Source organism: Grampus griseus (assembly GCF_964374135.1).
Source record: "Grampus griseus genome assembly, chromosome: 5".
Lineage (NCBI taxonomy): Eukaryota > Metazoa > Chordata > Mammalia > Artiodactyla > Delphinidae > Grampus > Grampus griseus.
In genome coordinates this window covers 97,022,677-97,047,438 of record NC_138998.1, presented here as the reverse complement: position 1 = coordinate 97,047,438, position 24,762 = coordinate 97,022,677, and the positions used below count along the sequence as shown (strand labels likewise).

The 24,762-nt window shown below is 39.8% G+C and overlaps 1 protein-coding gene across 1 annotated transcript; it reads left to right on the top strand.

The window, feature by feature from the left end:
• Positions 1–6,566: 6,566 nt before the first annotated feature.
• Positions 6,567–7,259, top strand: LOC309822922 (high mobility group protein B1). Its single transcript, XM_082655010.1, has one exon. It carries the CDS (start codon positions 6,655–6,657, stop codon positions 7,051–7,053), a length of 399 nt encoding a protein of 132 aa, XP_082511136.1. The 5' UTR covers positions 6,567–6,654; the 3' UTR covers positions 7,054–7,259.
• The last annotated feature ends 17,503 nt before the right edge of the window (positions 7,260–24,762 follow it).

Below are 24,762 nucleotides of genomic sequence, written 5' to 3'. Positions count from 1 at the left end.
TATCTTCAACACATTCTAGCCATGCTTCTACTGTGTATTTCTCAGCACTGTTATGTCATTTATATATTAATGATAAGGTGTACATTTGGTTTTTGTATGTATTTTGTTTCTAAATACAGACTACATTTCAGGAGTAAACACTGTGTGTTTATCTCTTTGGATCCCCGTGATTTTAAACATCTCTGTGAGTATGCATTAGCATTTAATAAATGCTTATGGAAGGGATATGCAAATTATACTTAGGAAACTTGAATGTAAAAGGAACCCTTTCCTTTTCTATGAATGTTAATGTGTAATGTGTACATAAGAAGTTCAAAATATTTGATTGCAATCTGGCCTTTGCCTCCAAAATATTTTTAATATAAATTATCTATGTGGGTAATGATGTATTGATACATCAACTCACATCCAGCTTTTACAAATGATGCAGAACTCAAAGACTGAGATTATCTAATTGAACTGTGATCCATAATTCTACCAGGATTCACATAAATTTCCTCTCCAGCACCCAGACAAACCACTTGTCTAAGTAACCTTCTCATCTTTTAATTCTCAGTGAAAATGTCCTTAAGGCTTGAACTACAGGGTCCCTGCTTCTTACTCCAGGAGGAAGGAGGTTTCTACAAGACTCTTATCAGTGGCATGCAAACAGGGAGTGAAATGGTGACAGTAAAATGAAAAATACCATTGGCTGTTTAAGAAAAGAAATAACTTCTTACCATCCCCTATTCATTCTTCACACTACCTAGATTCCGGATTGAAAACTCTCAAATACAAACTGGTGAGCAAGCTTTTATAAGCATATCACCAACAATGCCAAGTGTAGGCTGAATCTTCAGTGACTGCATCTTTCTAACTCTTCTCTATATTTGTTTCTCAGAGCCACGTGGGCCTGTTCTGCTTTCAATGGGTTAATTACCAAGGAAGCATTTTTCCTCTGTGGTCTAGACATAGAAGCATCCAGATATTGTTTCCCTTGAAAGGCAGCCATCCTGCTGAATTTACTTGATCACCAATTCCCATGTTTTTCTAAGGCCAGATGGGGCTAAACACAATTTTTGAAGATTTTTCTCTCTCCTTTTTTCTCACCGATTAACAGCGTGTTTGTTTTTGATTGAGGATGCTGCCAGGCAAACAGAGGGAAAGAGAAGAAAATTCCTTAATTTTTAAGGTGCAGAAACTCAATAATGATGGATTTGCTATAGCCAAAAGGAAACAATCCCTGGACCTAACAAATAAGCATGAAAAAAAAAGGTTACTTAATATTACATAATTTTAGTAATCCCTATATTATAGGGATTTTGAGAATATAATTTTCTTAGCTGAAATCCAGAGGTAAGTGTTTGTTGTAATCACAGGTAGGTAGAGAGTGAGAGAAAAACAGAAAACTCAACCTTTGAAAAAAACCTTAATCCTGACATAGCTAACTATCGCTATGAACTTAGATAAGTCACCTACCTTATTTGAGCCTTTGTTTCTACAAATATAAGCTAAAAGATTTAGGTGACTTTATATTTGTGATCTTTCCATCTCTAAAATTCTTTGACCTCCTATGATTCTCAGCCAATAATATTCTACCTGGAAATAGTACTGATTCTCCTCCTCTGTGTTCCCTGCCCACCGCATCTCCATTTGGAGACACTTTCTTCTGCTTTCTTCTGTAGGAGTTATATAATAAATGTGAAGTGAAGACAGCTGAGCCTGCCCTGAAACCATGATAAATAGCCCCAATGTCCTGATTGCGCATTCCCTGTTGGAAGCCAAGAACTCCATACAGACCTGGGAAGGATTAACTGGTACTCCAGCTGAGTGCAAACTGGCACAGGGGCCAGGCACGTGCAGGCCGCATGAGGTTACTCTGAGACATCTCCTTTCTGGGAGGACCTGGACTTCCCCTCTCCCATTATAGTCTCAGATTCCAGAGTCCCAGAGGCCCCCTGGGCAGCCACAACAAGCCGTGGTGCCAGAAACAGTGGTAAGTAACAGGAACCTAACCCTGACTGTATCACGACTTGCTACAACTCTTAATAACTCGGACAACTCACTTGGCCACCAGCACTGTTTTCTCCCAACTTTGTTAACATAGCCAAGTCTGTGATTGCTGATGCCCGGTAGTGACATTTCCATTCTAGGCCAGGGGCTGTGAAAACTATGCTTAAAAAGAGTCAGTGTGATTAATGTTCTTAAAAACAGAGTATTTTTTAGTGTCAAACATCATTAAAGTAACTGGAGGGACTGATGAGTTTTGGGCGTTCTGTGACTAAAGGGATGCACCACCCATGTCCCCAGGTGACATGAGGCCAAACTCTGTTCAGATACCAGTGAATCACGTGGGAATAACGAAGGCTGAATTGACAAATGACAGGAACATCACCTCTCACAGGCCAAACCCGCACCAGAGAGGTGTATTGAACCCCCCTCAGAGTCACCCAGACTGGGCCTCTCGTTTCTTTCTGAAACGCCTGTTCCAACAGTATTAGACACACTCTGGAAACAACTACACATTGCTAAATGATGAGTTCTGAGGCAAGGACTTGTCAGTAGTATGGTAATGTGGATAAAAGACAAATATTTTATTTGGTGGTAAAATTGCCTGGCCCTTAAAAAGACACTACAAAATTTCGTTTGACTACAGATGAAGTTAACGATCAAGGTTTGGGGTCTAAATCATTGTCACAGAAGACAAACAACCCTCCCTTATTTTTTTCTTTTTCTTTTTTTTTTTCCCTCGCTGCCTGTTAGATGCCACAGTAAAGCATACCAAAATAGCAGTTTCAGCCTCAGAGACAGATTTTTAATGCAAGAATCCTCACACCAGATTGCTTTCTTCAAACATCTGATGGAGTATGTTTTTCAGCCCTATCTCCCCATCCAAAAAAAAAAGTTTCAGGATCTAAACATACTTTAATTCTATCTCATTGAATAAAATCATTGAGTAAACACCATTCAAGTGGCTGGAGGGACTGACTGATCACTTTTGGGCCTTTGTGACTAAAGGGATGCACCACCTATGTCCCCAGCTGACATGAAGCCAAACTCTGCTCAGATACTGGTGAACCACATGGGAATAACAAAGGCTGAATTGGCAAATGACAGGAACACCACCTCTCACAGGCCAAACCCCTCACCAGAGAGGTGTACCAAACCTTCCATGGAGTTACACAGACTGGACCTCCAATTTCTTCCTGAAATGCATGTTCTGACAGTATTAGACACACTCTGGAAGCAACTACACATATTTACGAAGGGAGTTCACAGGTGAAGACTTGTCAGTAGCATGGTACTATGCTGTATTCTGTTTTGTGATGATACCACAATTTATTAGTCCATTGTACTCTTGCAGGCACTCAAAGAGTTTTCAGTTCTTTACTACTATGAACTACTACTTAGGGTTACTAAGATCATCTAGTTCATGGCTTTTGATGAAGCTATGTACACGTTTCTGTTGGTTATATATGTAGGTGGGGTATAATGTATCGTCAAGCTGTTTTCCAACGCACGTGTATCAGTGTAAATTTGGACCCCCACCAGCAGTGCCTCACAGCAGCGATGCCTGCTCCTTCACATCCTCACCAGCACTCAGTATTCTCCATCCTTCTACCTTAAACATTCTAACAGATGTGTAGTACAGTCATACGGTGGCTTCTAGTTTGCACCTCCCTGACGACTAATGAGGTTGATACTTTTTCTAAGTTTATTGTCTATTTGAATATCTTCTATTTTAAAGATTCTTCTTAAGCTTTGTTTATCTTTCTATTGGTTTACCTTCCTTTTTCTGATTGATTTGTAAGAGTTCTTTTTTATTCTGGATACGAGTACTTTGAGGCTCTTACAGAGGCTCTTAATTTTGATATAAACTGAATTACCATTAAAAATAAGGATAAAATGTTTTAGAAATAGTTCTTTATGTGTCCTGTTTAAAAGTCTTTGCCTGCTTCAAGATCATCGCCTGACTTTTCCTCGAAAAGCATTATTATTTTCCTTTTACATTTAGATGTATAATCCATCTGAATTTGATTATTTTTTCATATGGATATCCAATTGACCCACAGCATCATTTACTGAAGAGACTATTTTTCTTTGCTGCACTTTTTTCATACTTTTTTTTAATCATAAGTTATTATACAGGAGTATAGTGAGTATAATTCTGGACCCTCTATTCTATTCCAGTCATCAATTTTCTGTCCATTTACCAAAGCCAAACTATCTTAGTTACTATAATTTCATAACAAATTTTAATATCTGGCAAGGTAAGTCCTTCAACTAAGTTCTTCTCCAAGAATGCTTTGGGTATCCTTGGCCCTTGCATTTCCAATTTTCACTGAACAAAAACCATGTTGTTTTTAATTAGGATTACACAATCTGTAGAATCATTTGAGCAGAATTAATATCTTAACAATATTGAGTTTTCCATCTGTGAACATGGAATAGCTTCTCCATTTGTTTAGATTCTCTGTAATTTCTCTCAGTAATGTTTTGTAGTTTGATTGTAGAAGTGTGCACAATTTATTACATTAGTTGCTTGTTATATGGTTTTTTATGTTGTTATAAATGGTAATGTTTTAATTTTCCATTTTCTTCTGGTACATAGAAATATTTATAAAATTATGCATACTAACCTTGTATTTAGGGGCATTGCTAAATCTTCTTGTAAATTCTTGTTGTTTTTCTGTAGTCTGTTGATGTGGTATTAAACCACCCTTGAATATCTGAAATAAACTCTTCTTGGTGGCAAATATAGCATCCTTTTTATGTATTGCTGGGTTGACTTTGTTAACATTTTCTTAATTTTGCATCAGTGTTAATGAAAATTTTTGATTTATAATTTTTCTTTATTATTATGTCTTTCTCAATTAAAGAACTCTTAAAAAGCATTAGAAAAGAAACTGTTCCCTCTTTTTCTGTTCTCTGGAAGAATTTATACAGTGTTGTTATGTCTTTCTCAAATGTTTGGAAGAATTCACCAGTGAATCTATCTTTGCCTAGGAATTTGATTATGAGAATGCTCTAATTAAGAATCAAAGTTTTAAAATACATATCCGATTTTTAAAATTTTCTATTTCATCTTATGAAAAACTTAATGTTATTGGGTTTTTGAATTATTAACTCATATCACCCAAATTATCAAATTTATTGGAGAAAGTGTTCATAATATCATCTCATTTGATGTATTATGATCTGTACATTTTCATTTCTGAAAATTTGTGTCTTCTTTTTTCTTTATTAATCTTGTGATGTTTATCAATTTTATGAATTTTATCAAAATACCAACCCTTAACTTTGTTGATTTTTCATTTTTAATTTTATTTCTGCTCTTTATTATTTCCATCCTTATGTAATTCTTAGTTTTTATTTGCTTTTTGTTCTCTTGCTTCTTGAGTTGTAAGTTTAAATAAATTGATTTTTAGTCTTCTTTTCCAATATGCAGTTGACCCTCAAACAATGTGCAAGCTAGGGTTGCCAACCCACACAGTCAAACATCCATGTATAACTTTAGAGTAATTTTTCTATACCTGGAGTTCTGCATCTACAGATTCAACCAACCACAGATCATGTAGTACTGCAATATGTATTTATTGAAAACAATCCACATATAAGTGGACTCACACAGTTCAAACCCATGTTGTTCAAGGGTCAACTATATAGAGAATATATTCTGACCACAGTGGAATTAGGCTAGAAATTAGAAACCATTCTGAACTGAATTATACTGGAAATATATCAAAAATTTTATTGCTGCAATTTCTCTCTAAGTATGCCATTAACTGCAGCAATACAATTTTTGACATATTTCCATTGTAACTCAGTTGAGATATATATTATATACATGCCTATTTATACATATATGACATATATATGACATTACAATTCTTGTTTTATATATGTCAGTAGTCACTTTTATTTGCCCACATATTTTACACCTCTGGAGTTCATAATTTCCTCCTATATTTCCATGCTGAATCTGGAATTATTTTTCTACCTGAAAAAAGTCAATTTAGTTTTACAAAAGTGGACTTGCTGGTGACAAATTCCCTCACTTTTCATTTGACTAAAACTATCATCTTCACTTTTGAAGGATAATTTTTTGGTATAAAATGATAAGTTGGCAGTTATCTTCTTTCAATATTTTAAAGATGTCATTTTATTGTCTTCTAGCTTCCATAATTTCTGTTGAGAAGTTAGATGTCATTCTCAGAAATTTTTTTAAGGCGCTGATTTTAGGTTTTTTCTCTTTGTACTTGATTTTCAGATTTTATAATATACTTAGGTATAGTCTTGTTTATCTTCAACTTGCGATTCCCAGACTTTTCTAAATCTTTCAGTTGACATCTTTCATCAGTTTTAGAAAATTTAAATACTGATTTCCCATATTTTCTCTTTTTCCTCTTGTGACTCCTATTATATGTACATTAGACCTTAGATAATCCTACATATCTTCATTCACCTTTTTAATGTTTTCTACATGCTTAATTTTGTATACTTTTAGTGACTTGTCTTTCAATCTACATGTTCTGTATACTTCTCTCACTAATTTACTCTTAAGAACACCCACTGATTGCAGTACATTGAGCTCCATAGAGGCAGCACCAGGGCAAGTGAGAGCCGGACGGGCACTGGGCGACTCTGTGCCTCATGGAGGAAAAATAATTAAGCATGGGCAAAGGAGATCCTAAGAAGCCGAGAGGCAAAATGTCATCATATGCATTCTTTGTGCAAACTTGCTGGGAGGAGCACAAGAAGAAGCACTCAGATGTTTCTGTCAACTTCTCAGAGTTTTCTAAGAAGTGCTCAGAGAGGTGGAAGACCATGTCTGCTAAAGAGAAAGGAAAGTTTGAAGACATGGCAAAGGCGGACAAGGCCCGTTATGAAAGAGAAATGAAAACTTATATCCCTCCTAAAGGGGAAACAAAAAAGAAGTTCAAGGATCCCAATGCATCCAAGAGGCCTCCTTCGGCCTTTTTCTTGTTTTGTTCTGAGTATCATCCAAGAATCAAAGGAGAACATCCTGGCCTATCCATTGGTGATGTTGCAAAGAAACTGGGAGAGATGTGAAATAACACTGCTGCAGATGCCAAGCAGCCTTATGAGAAGAAGGCTGCTAAACTGAAGGAAAAGCACAAAAAGGATACTGTTGCATACCGAGCTAAAGGGAAGCCTGATGCAGCAAAAAAGGGAGTCGTCAAGGCTGAAAGAAGCAAGAAAAAGAAGGAAGAGGAGGAAGATGAAGAGGAGGAGGAGGAAGATGAAGAAGATGATGATGATGAATCAGTTGGTTCTAGCACAGTCTTTTTTTCTTGTCTATAAAGCATTTAACCCCCCTGTACACAACTCACTCCTTATAAAGAAAAAAATTGAAATGTAAGGCTGTGTAAGATTTGTTTTTAAGCTGTACAGAGTCTTTTTTTGCATAGTTAACATACTACCGAATGTGTCTCTAGATAGCCCTGTCCTGGTGGTATTTTCAATAGCCACTAACCTTGCCTGGTACAGTATGGGGGTTGTAAATTGGCATGGAAATTTAAAGCAGGTTCTTGTTGGTGCACAGCACAAATTAGTTATATATGGGGATGGTAATTTTTTCATCTTCAGTTGTCTCTGATGCAGCTTATACGAAATAATTGCTGTTCTGTTAACTGAATACCACTCTGTAATGGCAAAAAAAAGAAAAGTTGCAGCTGTTTTGTTGACATTCTGAATGCTTCTAAGTAAATACAATTTTTTTATTAAAAAAAAAGAACACCCACTGAGTTCTTAACTTTAGATATTATATTTTTCTATTTTAGATTGTTTATGGTTTTTTTTACAGAGTATAATTTGCTGAAGAAATTCTCCATACTTTCACATATTCTTCCCATATTCTTCTCTAATTTATTTAATACATCAATCATAGTTATTTCAAAGATCTTGGTTGGTAACTCTGATAGCTGGATCATCTATTGGTCTCCCACTAGATTCCATCATTTTTTTTCTTGACCATCAATCATATTTTCATGTCTTTTTGCATGTATAGTAATATTTTATTGTGTGTCAGACATTGAGTATAAAAGAAATGAAGAGAATCTGAATGATATTATCTTTAACCAGAAAGGGTCCCCCCTTTTCCTCTGTTATGCATCTCAGGTAAGATGATGATCATTCTATCTAATCAGTAATTAACTTCGGTCAGAGCTGGATTGCAGAATAAGAATCAGTTTACATCTGTTTCAGCCCACTTCCTTGGGAACGGCCATCTGCAGCTTACTGATAGTCAAATTGTTCTCTTTATCCTTGATCATGAAATACTTTAGGATTTCCAGTTCTGTCATTCATAAGTTTCCAGCCCAGCTCTTCAGCCTCCACTTTAGGCCTTTTAATGATCTAGCAAATGTCTTGATTGAGAGACTTAATGAAGTGACTAAGGCAGGCCCACTCTCACTGGTATGGCTTAGATTTCATTTTGCCTTTTTGAAGCTTTTGGACTTCCTTCACTATCTCCAATGCTGCTGCAGATCTCTAGAACTGAGACAATGTCATATGGGGTAAATTAGCCAAGGATTTGAAGAAGTCCCTAAAGTTTCAAATTTGTCTCTCTAACCTCCTACAACTGCTAAAACAACAAGAACAACAACACTTTGCTAGTTTATTTATTTTTTTTGCTTAGAGTGGGTTAATGCCTAAATTAAGCCCAATCTGCAACCATGCCATTAATCAGTTAAATTCCCCAAAGGGAAAAATTCCCAGGATCCAGCAAATGTCCCTAAGGGAGAAAAAAAAAATCAGCTCACCTCAGAAAATTCCCCTTCAATCTAGAGTCTTTATCTTCTTTCCCCATGGCTAGGTGGCAGGGGTGGGGGTGGGGGACGCGGGAGGAGAGGGTAGTGAGGAGGGTTGGGGAGTGAGTGAATTGACTAGCCAAGTATTTTTCCACATCTATTATGGTAAACCAGGCTCCAAGACCTTAGAATTTCAAATGCTAAGAATTAACCATTTTGTATTTCAGCTGTGACCAGAAGAAACCAAGGTTTAACATGAACAGGATAAAGGTACAGTAAAGAGTATACAGAGATAAGAATAAATTATATTAATCCTTTCTTCATCATCCTACAGCATTATTATCTGACTCCTGCCTATAACTCAACTAAAACTTCACTCTCAAGTGCTTCCTTTCTACTCATTTAATCTAATGACCTTTTTTCAAGTTTTGCTTTTTATCTACCCTTCTACAGAACCTCATATAGTGTCCCAGAGACATCAGAACCCAAGGACAATCATTAGCTTTTTCACTTAGAAGGCACTACCTATCTTATTGGTCTTATTCATCTTCAGTGAAATATAGATTACATATTAGAGTCTTAGTCATATAATTAAGATTGTGGTTGCATCCCCAAATAAAATGCCCCATTACTGTAGCTTATATTAAATTTAAATATACCATAAACATATTCTAGCCTATAAAGCCTGCATAAATGTTACAGTTACAAAAAAGAGAGCATGTATTAACTGAGGGTTTGTTGGGGGTTTTTTTGTTTGTTTTTGTTGTTGTTTAAAGCATATAGCTACAATGACCGAAATGTTTCCAGCTTGCTAATACATTCTGGATCATGGTCATTAGTTTACGCTTGCTCTTGTCCACAGGTATTTATCATCATAAGGTGGGACAAATTGAACTCACTTAACAAAAGTTAAGACCATAGAGCTTTCGGCTCTTTGAATATCAAAAATTAACTTAAGACTGTTAGCCATACTGAGATGGCATAAGAAAGGGAAAGAAATTGCATGCCAGCTCTATTTATTTTGAAAGCTTTCAGCACTGGGTTACACAATGGAGAAATCTCAAGGACATTCCTATGTCTGTGTGTTTGTAATGATTACATGAAAATCAAGCACTACTCTAAGAAATGAATCATACTCAAATGCTTTGGAGTTAAAATCCTGGGTATGTGGAAGAGGTTCCCTAATAGGGACTGGTACTTTCGTGAAGTGACTTTAAGATCAGGACAGGAGATTTGCTACTTGATGTAGGTATAATCTTGATCACGTACATGAGCCAAAGTAGGGAGTTAATTTTAGATACCAATAAATAGATCATCACGGTAATTCACAAATTCATAAACTTGAGAATAAACAATATTTTTTCTAATTGTAGATAATGTGGATATTCCATAAATAAAAATGTTAGCTTTTTTTCATCACTCTATTTAAAGTCCACTTAGGATGCACCACAAACTCCTTGGCCATGGCCTATGAAGACCACCAGGGTCAGGCTCCTGCCTACTTTGTAATTTTACCTCTCCCCAAACATCCTGCATTTCGGCTACTTTATTTTTTTGCGGTATGCGGGCCTCTCACTGCTGTGGCCTCTCCCGCCGCGGAGCACAGGCTCCGGACGCGCAGGCTCAGCGGCCATGGCTCACGGGCCCAGCCGCTCCGCGGCATGTGGGATCTTCCCGGACCAGGGCACGAACCCGTGTTCCCTGCATCGGCAGGCGGACTCTCAACCACTGCGCCACCAGGGAAGCCCTCGGCTACTCTAAATCACTTGATATTAAAGGTGCATAATGATAATTCTCATTTAGCACTAATTGCTTCTTCTACCTAGAACTTCTTTCCCTGCCTTTCTTTCTTACAGTGAGAAATGTCAAATTCAGTGTGAATTCTTTCCTGAACTCCTGAACACAGACACTTATTTTCTTGTTCTTGTAGCATTCTATTCATACATGTATTATAGCCTCCACCTCATTACTCTCTCTAGCTTTTGCATCCTTCTAGGGAAGGGAAAATATTATAAGAACATTGACTTCTCTAATACCAGTACTTTATCTGAAACATAAAAGCTATAGTTAATTAATGTAGAAGAAACAAAGAGACAGAGGGAGAGAGGGAGAGAGGAAAGGAAGGAAGGAAGGAAGGAAGGAAGGAAGGAAGGAAGGGAGGAAGGGAGGAAGGGAGGGAGGAAGGGAGGAAGGGAGGAAGGAAGGAAGGAAGGAAGGAAGGAAGGAAGGAAGGAAGGAAGGAAGGAAGGAAGGAAGGGAGGAAGGGAGGAAGGAAGGAAGGGAAGAAGGGAGGGAGAGAGGGGAGGGAGGGAGGTAGGAAGCAAAGACAGACTTTAAGCTTTAAATATGATCCCAAAAATATCTAGAACCTAAATTTTCAATTAGTAAGCCCATAATACTATTTTTTGGAAGAGCAACGAGTCCTTAAATATTCAAAATATAGTGATATAATAAAGAAGGGAGTTTGTACATACTGTACAGGCTTATACATAACCAATGTAAAGATATAGCAACTTACATTTTGGTCTATTTTTTACTTTGCCTTTCTCCAATGAGGCTTCATTTTCTGTTCAGTTCATTTTCTGTGCAGGATTTGCTACCTGCTCTCTTACTTTATTTGTTACTCACATCATTTCTTAGAGTCTTTTTCTCTGTTCAGTGACGGCAACTGAAATGGGCTTTGGATGTCATGGTGTGAAATAATTCTGTAAAGCATTATAAAGTATTATCTTTATTACCATTAAATTTTGTAGATTGTGAATTAGAGTTGCTGACATATAAAAATGATATGGGTTGATGCCATGCCAAATACCATTTCTATTTTCTGAGACAGAGTCGAGGAGTCATTAAAATCTGGACATAGTTCAGACGTGCCTAGGGCTCAAATAACTTATTCTCTCTATGACAGTTATATAGTACTTATGAGTCATGAAGTACATTACATGTAATATCCATTTGATTCTTTATCTTTCAGGGCAGGGAAACTCAAGACTTCTAGAGAATAAATAATGGACACATAACTAATTAGACAGTAAATTGCCAAGTTAGGGCTTAAAACTGGTTTGATTTCAAGTGTTTGTCTTCTTTTTTACTATACCATAGTTGTCTTCTTGTTCATGCTTATTCCCTGGCCCCCTCTCAACATACCCACCCCCAAAAGAATGATACTCTGAGTGCTGGCTGATCATCTGCCCCTTTATACTTTGCTGCTACATCTAAGCTCATTTTCATGCCTACGAAGAAGCCAACTTTCCAGAAGTACAGGTTGAAGTCTAGATGTCCTCTAGATGTCTCTGTGAGACACAAGGACTTGGATGAACTTCTGAGTAAAATGCACTTCAGCGTTTGCTGGGTTTAGGTGGATTAGCATGAATTAAAGTTCAGTTTGGTGGTCATTAACAGTGTTCACCAAATATTTTTAGCTCTCCTGGGAATTTTTTGTAGGGTTATACTGTACCCTTGAATTTAGGTGTAGCTATGTAAATAACTTTGGCCAAAGAAATGTGAGCAGAAGTGGTGTGTTATTTCCAAGAGGAAGCTTTAAGAATCAGTGTATGATCTGTGCCCTGCCTCAACTGCCGGGTGGGGGGGTTGACTTAACAATCTGGCAGTGTAGACATGTAGCCTCTCCTATCCTGTTTTCTGATGGAAGACAAGGAACAGATCATCCCCTGCCCCACCCCCCCACAAAAACCAACCTACAATGGACCTGTAATGTGAGCAAATGTTTAAAACTTCTAAAATTTTGGAGTTCTTACCAAGCATAACTTAGATAACTTAGCCTATCTTAACTGGTACACTTACTTTAAATACATTATTCCAATTCAGCAGTAATGCTGAATGGCATAGGTCAATGGAGTCTTTTTGAATCTATAAAATTTTGGTGTGGACTGCTCTTAATTAAGACTATTACTGAAATATTCAAAGGCTCATTGTCAGCTTATTGCTAATAAGTTTTTCAATAAGTATTGCAGTCTATGACACTGAAAAATAAACCAGTGGAAGAAATAATTCCATGGATAGTCATCTGCGTAAGGAGACCTAAGAGGAGCGATAGGAATGGCTGCATTTATGAGAACCTTCAATTTTCCTCCTCCCCCCATCTCAGCTGCCTCCAAAGATCACAGTTTCAAGACCAAGTCTTCCTACTGAGACAAGCTAGACAATCTTTCCTTTAGAGTCTTCAGACAAGTACTAATCTTGGAAAACTCTCCAAGGGTAAACAGAGGTGGAGACATATGCTACTATTGCACTTTGACTCTCCTCCAGCCTAAGTGGTTGGGTGCTTCATTTCACAGATTTCAGGGTCCCTTTGGGCTTTCTTAGTCTCGACTGGCAGCCCCAGTCAAAAGATGCCTGCAGTGAATAATTTGAGGGTTCATTAATAGACTAAGTAATTTCCAGTTCTGTACATGACAACCACTTAGATCCAAGGCAAATCTTGTCCACACACGTGCCGGCAAGGTTTCCTATCAAAGCCACAAACGCTGAGCACAGCTAAGTTAGAGTTTGGCCAAAATCTGTGTTTTAACTTAATTTCTGTGTCAAATTTTCATCTGGAATTTACCCTAAAGAATCAGGATTGAATTTCCAAAGATGAAATTTGAGTAAACGAGGACTGGACACAGAGATGTACATTTACTTCTTCCAATTCTACATAAACAAGGATTGAGCCAAACCCTACCACAGTGGGTGTGCTTATACACCACAATCAATACTGGGTTATCACACCTAGTATAAATTGTCATTTGTTATACTCAAGTTCAGAATGGTCCCTGTCCTTTGATTTCCACTTAGATTTTTTTCTCCAGATCAGAAATGTAGAGCTAAGAATTTGTTCCAGAAAGAAAGAAATGCAATTTAGTTAGTAAGAAGAAATACAAATCTTTAAAACCTATTATATGGAGTAAGTTCAGACAAAACAAACCTGACAAAATTTTCCTATCTCTTAGATAAATATGAATACAAAATTAAAAATGATTTCAGTAAGTTCGCTCTATATTTTTAGATAATTTAATGACCATCAATACTTCTTAACAGCCAATGGCTTAGATATGTTGGCATACTCTAACACTTTTTCTTATCATTACCCTGTTGTACAGGTAAAGACAGAAAAAAGTAATAAAGGGCCAAAATGTTCCTGGCAACGTACGTTTTGGTAATATGTATTTAAAAGCTCCATTTTTAGACTTGTCAAGTTTTAAATACTAACATCTTTCAATCAGTCTATACATTTATTACATTTTACATATTTTTAAAATATGGCAATAGGTTTTTAAAAGAATTCTATGGAAAATTACATTAAAATATGACTATACACAATTAAATAAAAATCAAAATAACATCCACATTTGAGACAGTGATACAAATTCTAAAAGCCTCAGAGGTGGTGTATAATTGATAAAAAGGCAGAAGGAAGACACAATGGTAAGCAAACTCACAGGAATAATTTAAACTACCTTTCAGGCATCTGATCCCTTTCTAAGTCACTTGAAATATACTATTTTCATACTCTGGGAGAAAAAAAAAAGAAAACCACATTCATCATCGCTTTCAGGAAATAGCTCTGCAGATTCTCTTTGCTTGTGGCTACATCAGTCATGCAACAGCTGGGTGTGTGGGTGGTACACATCAGGTCTGCCGGTTTCCAAACTGAACCTGCGTCTCCTGAAATATTACAGTACCTCCCGGCTCTGTCGGGGTGTCCATGGCTCCTGTCTACGTGTTGGGATGGAGACGAGGTGGGGTGCATGGAGAATGGGGGAAGCACCTGAGAACACATGCCTGGCGTCTGTGGAGACCGCCAGTGTGTAAACCACTTATGTGACAAGACTAATTCCGAAGGGAAGAGGAGCGGCCATTTTCCCCCATCAGTTCCGACAGCTGCAACCCTCCACACAGCCGCTACTCTGGATTTAGGACAGAAGAAAAACAAAAGAGAAGTGGGACACTCTGCAGTCGTTTGGCTGCTTAGAGTGTAAGGAGAGCCACCAAGGGAAGAGCAAAAGTCTTCTCTGCACGTGCCCCATACTGTTCCGTGTAGGCTCTGCTACTCCAGCCAACACCACGAAGGTTGACCTCTTGCCTACCCAAAAATCCTCTGCAGTCTGGCAACTGTCCCTCGTGTGGTGACACTGCAGTCCAGGCTTGCACAGTGCGGGAGAGAGCAGGAGAGTCCCACCCCAGTCATAGGGACTATGAGTGACACATGTCACTCCTGCTCATGTTTCATTGGCCACCTCTAGTCACTTCTAGGCAACGCCCGACTTCCAAGGGCGTGGGATTGTAGTCCTTGTGTATCCAGAAGTGGATATTGATGAACATTAGCGCCATGTGCCCTTATCCTCTAAAGCCCTAAAATTAAGTTCTAGGTATATGTAACCTCACCTTCCCAGAGAATGCACCTGTCCATTCTCTGATGTCCAGGGGTCTCAGTTCTCACATTTGGATTCTAGTCTCCCTCCCAAAGAAGAGATAGGAGGGAAATACATGGAGTGTGTCTACCCTGTGGAGTCTGAAAGCAGAGAGTTGGTTCCCTAAAAGTCTACAAAGGCAAAAGTAACCAAAAATACATCACAGTCTAAGGCTTTAAGCAGCTCTACTCCCTCTCCACCCCAATAATGCAATGTTTGGAAGGGGGTATTGACTTGTGTCTCCCTGGGCTTTGCCTTTCTGCCTCTTGTTTTATGACTGACTTTTCTTATTTGGTTCTGGGTATTGATTCTAGTGGAAGGGAAGAAGAGGAGGAGACAAAGAGGTAGAAAGATAAAGAGAGATGGAAGGAGAGAAGGGAGGAAGGGAGGAAGGGAGGGAAGAAGAAAAATAGAAATTAACTTGTGAGACTGTAAATTTCCTTCAAAACCATCAATTCACATGAGCTTCAAAACAACACTTAGAAGAACATATATATATATCCCCCAGTAATCAGTGAAGAAACAACAACTCAGAAGGATACATAAAATAAAATTTAGGGCAAAAGCAGAAATAAATCTTAATCAGGGGCAGTTTCCACTTATATTGGGGCCTTTGGAAACCCAAAGACAAAACCATGTTTTAATACATCCCTGGTCTCTTCTGAATGTCAGATGTCACTTGCCTTTAATCCCAATGTTCATTTTAATTTTTGACGACATCTAGATTAACTTTAAATGGATTTCTTTATGGTCTCCTCACCTGCCTCCAATCCATCAAAACTTAACCTGGGAACTCAAACTGTGCCTGACCTTATTCTGGATCATAGACACAGCATCTTCATGGGTCCCCAACCTTCTCTTCTAGCCCTTCCATGCCAGCTCATGCCTTATGGGCACCCAACTTGTCCTGTCTCAACATCCCACAAATGGGACTCCAGTTTAAACCAGCTTACTCCATGGTGGCTGGTTTTGCACCTTGAGCCACACCTTGGTGATACAGGTAGGCATGGGAGGAAGGAGTGGAAACATTCCCTGAGGTCTGTGGGTTCATGGGCATAACACTGAATGCTCCCTTCAGCCCAGAAACGAAAAGTCGGGCTTCTAAAACAGAGAGGCAAAGGCTCCTATTTGCCAAGCTACTTAGAAGAAGAATGTAAATGCCAGCAGCTCAGGTTGTCAGTAGGACTGCTGAAAGGTATGGGAACTTGCAGAGCGAGGCTGCAGTGTCATGATCTCCTGGAGACAGGGCCAAGGCCGGCCAAGGACTCTGAGAGAGGAAGGGAAGGAGCAGGAATGTGTTTCCCAGCAGCATGTTTGAGAACAAGCAGTTATCTTCCCCAAAGCCATCTGTGAGACTCTCAAATTGTGTCTGAGAAAGAAAAGGGCGAGACAGAGAGAGAAAAGTGAATACTGGAAAAAGCAGGTATCTCTTTGGGAGTTGCGAGGGCAGCAAAAAGACTGTCTACTAGTCTGTTAGTCTCGACAGCTGCATATCTGTGAATCCAGCCACAGTCAGGGTTTCTAAGCCCCTGTTTCTGAAAAATGTGGCAAGGGTTTAACCTGAAATGTAGACTGTGGAGGGCTCTGGTGTGATCTAAATCAGAGGAAACTGTGAGTTCCTGACCTAGGTCCCTCAGCACACAAGGTCACTCAGGTGACATACTGACTAGTTTGGCCCTTGCTTACAGACTGTCTTTAGTTCATGGAAGACTGTGGGGGAACATGCCTCAAATTGGAATGGAATCTCACAGGAAGAAGGTCTGCCCAAGTTTTTTGTCTCTCTCGATTACAGCCTGAGTACCGTTCTGAAGTATAGGTGGCAGATGAGAATCTCCATGTTGAGAGGTTTTTGCCAAGCACTCTTTCCAGGCAATAGAGGGCAGGTTTTCTGTCTGGAGCCATAGCACTTCCTCTCAGCTACTTAGTAATCTGCAAGAAGTATCACCTCTTATCTTCACACCAATGAGAGCTGTCTTGTTTAGGAATGTCTTTGGTGGCAAGTAACAGAAAACCTACTTTATAGCAGCTCCAACAGATACAGATGTACTTCTCTCACCTAATAAGATTTTGGATCTAGATGGCAGCTGTGATCGATTCAGAAGCTCAGTGACATCAGGACTACCATCTCTGGAATTCTCTTACCTTTCCCCTCATGCTTTTCTCTTTCATGGTCAAAAGATGGTTGCTGGGGCTTCCCTGGTGGTGCAGTGGTTGAGAATCTGCCTGCCAATGCAGAGGACATGGGTTCGAGCCCTGGTCTGGGAAGATCCCACATGCCGCAGAGCAACTGGGCCTGTGAGCCACAACTACTGAGCCTGCGCGTCTGGAGCCTGTGATCCGCAACAAGAAAGGCCGCGACAGTGAGAGGCCCGTGCACCACGATGAAGAGTGGCCCCCGCTTGCCACAACTAGAGAAAGCCCTCGCACAGAAACGAAGACCCAACACAGCCATAAATAAATAAATAAATAAATAAATTTAAAAAAAGAAAAAAAGATGATTGCTGATCGATGGAAGAATGGATAAAGAAGTTGTGGTGATATGGGAACATATGTGTATGTATAACTGATTCACTTTGTTATAAAGCAGAAACACAAAAAAAATTAAATTAAAAAAAAAGAAGTTGTGGTGTATATCTGTATATACAATAGAAGATTATTCAGCCTTAAAAAGGAAGGAAATCCTGTCATTTGCAACAATATAGATGAACCTGGAGGACATTATGCCAAGTGAAGTAAGGCAGACACAGAAAGAAAAATACTGCATGATCTCACTTATGTGTGGCATCCACATAGAAGCAGAGAGTATAATGTTGGCTACCAAGGGCAGGAAAGCAAGGGTGGATGAGGAGACATTGGTCAAAGGGTACAAAGTTGCAGTTATGTAGGATGAACTGGTCTACAGATATAATGTCCAACATGATAACTATAGTTAATAACACTGTACTGTACACTGGAAATTTGCTAAGAGAGTAGATTTCAGGTGCTCTGACAGCAAAAAACAATTATGCTAACTGTGTAAGGTGACCCATAACAACTTGACCCATAATTAACTTGACTGTAATAATCACTTCACTATGTATATGTGTATCAAAACATCGTGATGTAGCCCTTAAATATACACAATTTTATTTTTTTAAGATGGCTGCTGCATCATTGGACATTATGCTTATGTTCAAAGTAGGAAAAGGGGGGCAGGCCGGTGCCCTCTGTGATAATCCCCATTTGTCCAGACAACAGCTCCATCGGAATCCCCATCACACCTCTCTGTGTCCCACCCATCAGATCTCCATCACCCAACCATACCTGGCATGAAGGGAACCTAGGGAGGTGAGAATTTAGCTAGAAACCGTACCAGCCTGAACAAAATTAGCCTTCTGTCAACTACAAAGAGGAAGAAGTTCCTGGGGAGGCACCGAACAGTATCTGCCACACGCTGTGCATAGCACTGATCAAATTGCTTTGAAGTGTTCTGTGTCTGTCTCTGTCTCCCCTCCCACCAGAATTAATGGCACTTGGCAGACAGAGGCACCCAACCATTCCTGTATTCCCAGCACATGGCACATTGCCTGGCACAAAATAGACTTAACAAACATAACTCAAGATCAAAAAAATATTGGCTGAACCACACTCCAAATAATAGGCAAAAGAATTGCATCTAAATTCATTTTTGCATGCACTTCTCTCTTTAAAGGTAACAGGAGATATTGATGTAAACGAAACATCAGTTACCCAAAAGACAGACACTCCAAGAAATGAGTGTATGATGCTACTTAGATGTACACAGTTTCTAACACAAATACAATGGGGTAGGTAATAATAATAATAGCCATCACATTGGAAAATTTCATGCTCTATATATGCTATCTTTAATCCTAATATCTTTACAAGGTAAATATCACTTGCCTCATTTTAGAGATGCTGGGAAAGTGGCACAAGGTCTAAGAGCTGCAAATGGTAGAACCAGAGTGTGAACCGAGTATATCTATCTATCTTTCTCCACTGTCCATCTTGCCTCTTGCAGGAGGGTGTCCAGCATGCTCACTTTTCTCAAGGGAAACACCGATACTGGAAGATCACCTAAGGCCTCCAACTAGATATGGGGCTTACTACTGTCTCCAAGGACACCCTTCCATCTTTCCTCTAGGCCTCCCTCAACACTTCACTAAGCAGAGAGAGCAGTGCTGTGCTGTTGAAGACCTAGTGGTGTTGCTGAGCATGAGGAAAGGCTTATTTTTTCCCCAGAATCCATGATAAACCTATAAAGAAAGCGAGGGAGCCAGAATGGGGCAGGCCCCTCTGAAGCCAACCCATTACAGCCTGTAAACCTAGACCTACATGTAGGAGCAGAAACTTCTATTGACTCTTCTTTCAAGCAGCAAGCTGGGGCCATCAGGCTGACCATGAGTAAGAGTTGAGGCATGTGCATATGGCTTTGGACTACTAGATGAAACATGTCATGAATTTCTATCAACTCATATGAGAAAGTGCAAACCAGGATGAAATGGCTACATGTTGGCTTATGGCTTCAGGTTGCCCACAATGGTCTACAAGTGTCTGCAGTCCCCTGGCCACCATCTTTCTAATTGATTAATCAAGCTTTGTGCCAAGAGCTTGGAGTCAGGTATACCTCTGTGGGCAGATGTGATATTTCAATCCTGACTTACCTAAAAGCCAATATCACATAGCCTGCAGTCCGGGCGTGTATCGAAATCGTACCAGTTGCTTTGCTTATGGCAAATACAATACAGATGAGATTCTTCATCAAGAAATCAGAACCTAATTCAGTAAAATCTACTCATGCAGTTCAAAAACAGTTTTCTTTGAGGATTTCAGGATGCCCAGGGGCTGTGAGACAAGCCCATCCAAGGAGTGTTCATGGCATGTGCACTCTCCTAAAACATTCACTTCTGAGAATATGCAGAAAATAAGGGTGGAGTTGGCAGCAGTGAAAAACCTCAGATAAGTCACAGCAAACCCAAACTGGCTTTTAAGGATCTATAGTTCAGCAACAAGATACACATTTAGTTCTTATAATCCTTTGGATGAAATAAGGGAATTCTCCACTATACTGAAAAAACTATTCTGAGCTATTCAGGCACAAACAGAGACAGTACGCTTTGGTAGGGAACCCTGATCTGGGATTTAAAGCCAGAATTATAAGCTCAAAAAGAGAGAAAAGATGAACTGGGGTTGTCAGAAATAGAATCATTTTATTCTTCATATTTTCACCAATATAACAATTATATATTTCAACAATGATTTTTTTTTTAATTGGTGTCAACTGGATTACTCAGGAACCTCACATTTTGGTGTACTGAGAGTAAGTATAGCAATTGTTCAAATAAGAGTACAGAGTTTGGGGCTTCCCTGGTGGTGCAGTGGTTGAGAGTCCACCTGCCGATGTAGGGGACGTGGGTTTGTGCCCTGGTCCGGGAGGATCCCACGTGCCGCGGAACGGCTGGGCCCGGGAGCCATGGCCGCTGAGCCTGTGCGTCCGGAGCCTGTGCTCCGCAGCGGGAGAGGCCACAGCAGTGAGAGGCCCGCGTACCGCAAAAAAAAAAAAAAAAAAAAAAGTACAGAGTTTGCAATCGGATAAACACTGGGAAAGAAAGAAAAACCTACTGCACTGGGCTGGGAGTCGCTCATGTGCTCAGTGTCACTTGTAGCCTTCACAGGCCCTCTGCCCAAGTCCACATGGCCAGGCACTCCTGGGGCTTGTGCCTGGGACCTCCAAGGCAATGGTGTCTTGTCGTGGTTCCCCAGCTTGTTGTGGTCTGCAAATCTCTCCCAACCAACTCTAAACCAGAGGTAAATTTTGAAGTGGGCCATCTGTGAAAATAAGTGGTTACCCTCAAATTCACTTATCAGAATCTCTGCAATCTGGAGCTCCTGGTTATGGCCAGGGAAGAACAGGATGGTAGGCTGGGAGTAGGTGGCCCTACCTCGAACTCTGTCACTGGTTGCGCGTATTAAAACCATTATTATAGGGGCTTCCCTGGTGGCGCAGTGATTGAGAGTCCGCCTGCTGGTGCAGGGGACATGGGTTCGTGCCCCGGTCTGGGAAGATCCCACATGCCGCGGAGCGGCTAGGCCCGTGAGCCATGGCTGCTAAGCCTGCGCGTCCGGAGCCTGTGCTCCACAATGGGAGAGGCCACAACAGTGAGAGGCCCACGTACCTCAAAAAGAAAAACAAAACAAAACAAAAAAACCCATTATTATATAGAAGAAAAATGACTGGCTTGAGGTTTCAGCATCTACTCCTGCAAGCGCTACTAAAGAGCACATTTATTATTCAAAGCATGTGGCGTGTTATGGGAATACAGGACAGAGTCTGGCCCAGTAATGCCTGCAAATGGAGAACTTCCAGCCTACCCCCCATCCCAATGAAACCACTACAAATACAATGGGAAGAGGTGTTGGGGGGCTTCAGAAACCACAGAGAATCTACAGCAAAAACAAACTTCTTAATTTCTTTTGAACTTTTTAACAGAAAAATATTTGCTATTGCAGTCATTAAATGAGGGCATGAAGCAGAAAAACTGGACAAAGTTTTATATCGATACATGTAGCAGAGAAATAGTCTTCTTGTAGTAAGCTTGTTTTTCCTTGTTCATTTGTTGTTTTCAACTTAAGGACTAAATTATCCTTTCTCCTGAACATGAAGGGAGTTAGATAAGAAAAACAATTGACAATTATAATGAAGTACTATATACTGTTACAAACTCTCATATACTAAGACCTAGCATAAATTAAAGAATAAAGGTATATTAAGTATTATGAAAAAATGGATAATCTACAACCTTCACATGACACGCTCTACACCTAGCCCTAGATGCACTAGACATCCGGTCCTGCAGCCCTTACTCTGAGAAAACTACACCCTAGCCCAATACAGTCAGCAGCAAGGCAGGGCATCAGAAGAACCACAGGGTTCAAAATGGAAATAGAAACTTCCCATGCAGTCGAAAGCTGAGAAAAGGAAACTGTGATATAGACTTTGCAGGTCAGATTTCTCTTCCCTAACTCAAAATTACATATTTCAGTAATAATAACCCACATTTCTATAGCTTCTACAGTGTACAAAGAGCTTTTACGTATGTGATCTCATTGAGACAGCAAGTCACTCCGTTCTCTATAAATGGTTTCTAGAATGAGAAAATGTATATGTAAAACAGAAGATGGCTTGTTCTCAAGTAAGGCTTTTCTTTATCGACAGTAGGTGAGTAAAAGCAAGCCTGGGGTTCCAGAGGCAGACCCTGAGGAAGCTGGACAGGGAAGGGGGTGCAGCCAAGCAAAGTGGGATTTTAGGCAAAGCCAATCTCCAGCCTGACCTGTAAAGGGACCTCTGGAAGATAAATTACACTTCAGAGTTTGTGCCAACCAGAGGCACAAGGGCCGGGTTTTCCTATTCCCGCAGATACACCCACTGGCTGAAGGTTCAGGGGAATGGTGGGGACAGGGAACATCAATCCCGGGCACTGCAGGCTGTCTGCACATAGAAGACTCCAGAAGGGAGTTGCAAGTGAGGAGTGTTAGAAGAAAACCCAACACACAGAAGAAGGAAGCTCACAGACAGAAATAGAAAACGGGATTCCAGAGAATCTGGGTTGAGTAATAACACGATGCACTGTGGGTTTCGCTCTGTGGACAACAGGCTGTGAAAAACAGAATATGAAGGCTAAGAGTTCAAAAACTTCCACGTCAAAACTATTGAAATGTTTGCAAAAAGTGTGTCACAGTGAAAGAGCGAAAGGCAGCAGGAGGAGAACCAGAACCCCAAATGAAGCCTTACTCTATGGATGTGTTGAAAGGTGGCTTAAAACATAAAACTCTATTGAGCAAATCCCAGGGTTCCGATAAGGTCAGCATTAAATTACTTCTGACTGTTACTGGCCAGCCAAGAGACTTTGGACAAGTCATTTCACATTGCTGACTCATAAATGTTTTTTAAAATGGTGGGATCGGAGATAAGGTTACAGCGAAAATTTACAGTTATTTGTACATTTATACTGTGCCAGGTTCTAAAATTCATAGAATTAGCCTGCATGATCTCACAATGCATTGGGTGTTACTTTCCACATTTCACAGGTCACACAGCTAGCCAAAGTTCAAAACCAAATGTGTCTGCTTCTAAGACTGAGCATTCAACTGTCCCACTACTGCTTCTCAGAGAGAGTCCATGTCATTTATAGCTCTGCAGTTCTATTGTTTAACCCAATGCTCTATGAATTCACAAAGTGCTGTATGGAAGGAAGGACATGGAGTAAACCAAGACACTCACAGCCAGGGTACTGTCCCCACATTGCATAACTCCTGGGGGCACTGGTCACCACCGGCATCCCCCATCCAGGATTTTACATAATTGAGATGCTCCACAAAGCCCCAGTGAAGAAAGTTAAGACGACTCCTCCTGTGTCAATACTTCCTGATGTGCTTGGCTAATATGTTGGTATCTTCGTTGCATGGATAGCTTCAAAGAAGCTGAAATGTCAGGGCCTAATGACTTCACTAAATGCTACCCTTCTGCTAAAATAATAATAATAATAGTAATGGCTTTCTTTCCTATTGCATGTTACTCAGAAGTTGCTGGCTAAGTAATTCTTACTATGTTTCAAAATCACAGTTTTCCCTAAGTTCATGTGTTAGTTCTCTCCAATAACAAAAGACTTCAGACGAACCTAAACATACACATCACCTTAAAAGCTTGTGCCATTTATGATGGGGCCTTGCTTTTTTACTGCACACACACATCATGCAGGCAAAGGATCTATGTTTTAAGTACTACCCATGACTTTGGTCTAAATTAAGGGTGTGAAGAATGGCATGAATTTGGAGTTCTACAGAAGTGCCTATCAAATAGAATTAACTTTATCAAGGGAGCTCAAAACACCTTGACAAAGAGACCCACTTTCACCATTGCTGGTACATACCTCCATGATAGAAATTATTAGGTTATCATTATCTGTTTACATAACACATTAAGGATCTCTCTTGAAAGTAAATCTCCTTGAGGGCAAAAGCCATGACTTAGGTCTCTCTGTGTCCCTGGGTCCTCATCCCAGGCCTGATACATGACAGCTACCCACTATTACAGAATGAATGGATGGGTGTGTAGGACCAAGCAGCACTGAGCATGCTCACTCACCTCCTTGAGTAGTAGAACAGTCAAGGCACCAGCTGCCTAAGGACCCACCAAGGCTAATCTATCCTGTGAAAAGAGGTACCTTATCAGAAATCTTAAAATGTCAAGGCATGTGTATTATATTGAATAAGACTAGAAATGTGTATTTTTGGAGCCCAGGCTATCCTTATTCAAATTCAAACACAGAATAGATATTTATCTACCTTACATGGTTTTCAGATTCCATGTACCCTCCTATAAATTCTCCCCAACCTACTTACTTATCTCAAGATGCACTCTCAGAATTTTATTTCTTTAGCATGGGGTTTAGGTTAGAATGTAAGTCCCTATGAAATAGGTAACACTTTAATTATAGTTATCAATCATTTACACTTTAGTATGAATAAAAGCTCCCAGAGCAGAATTTTTATTAAAACGCACTGGGGAAGTGAAGGGATCAATAAATAAAATGAAA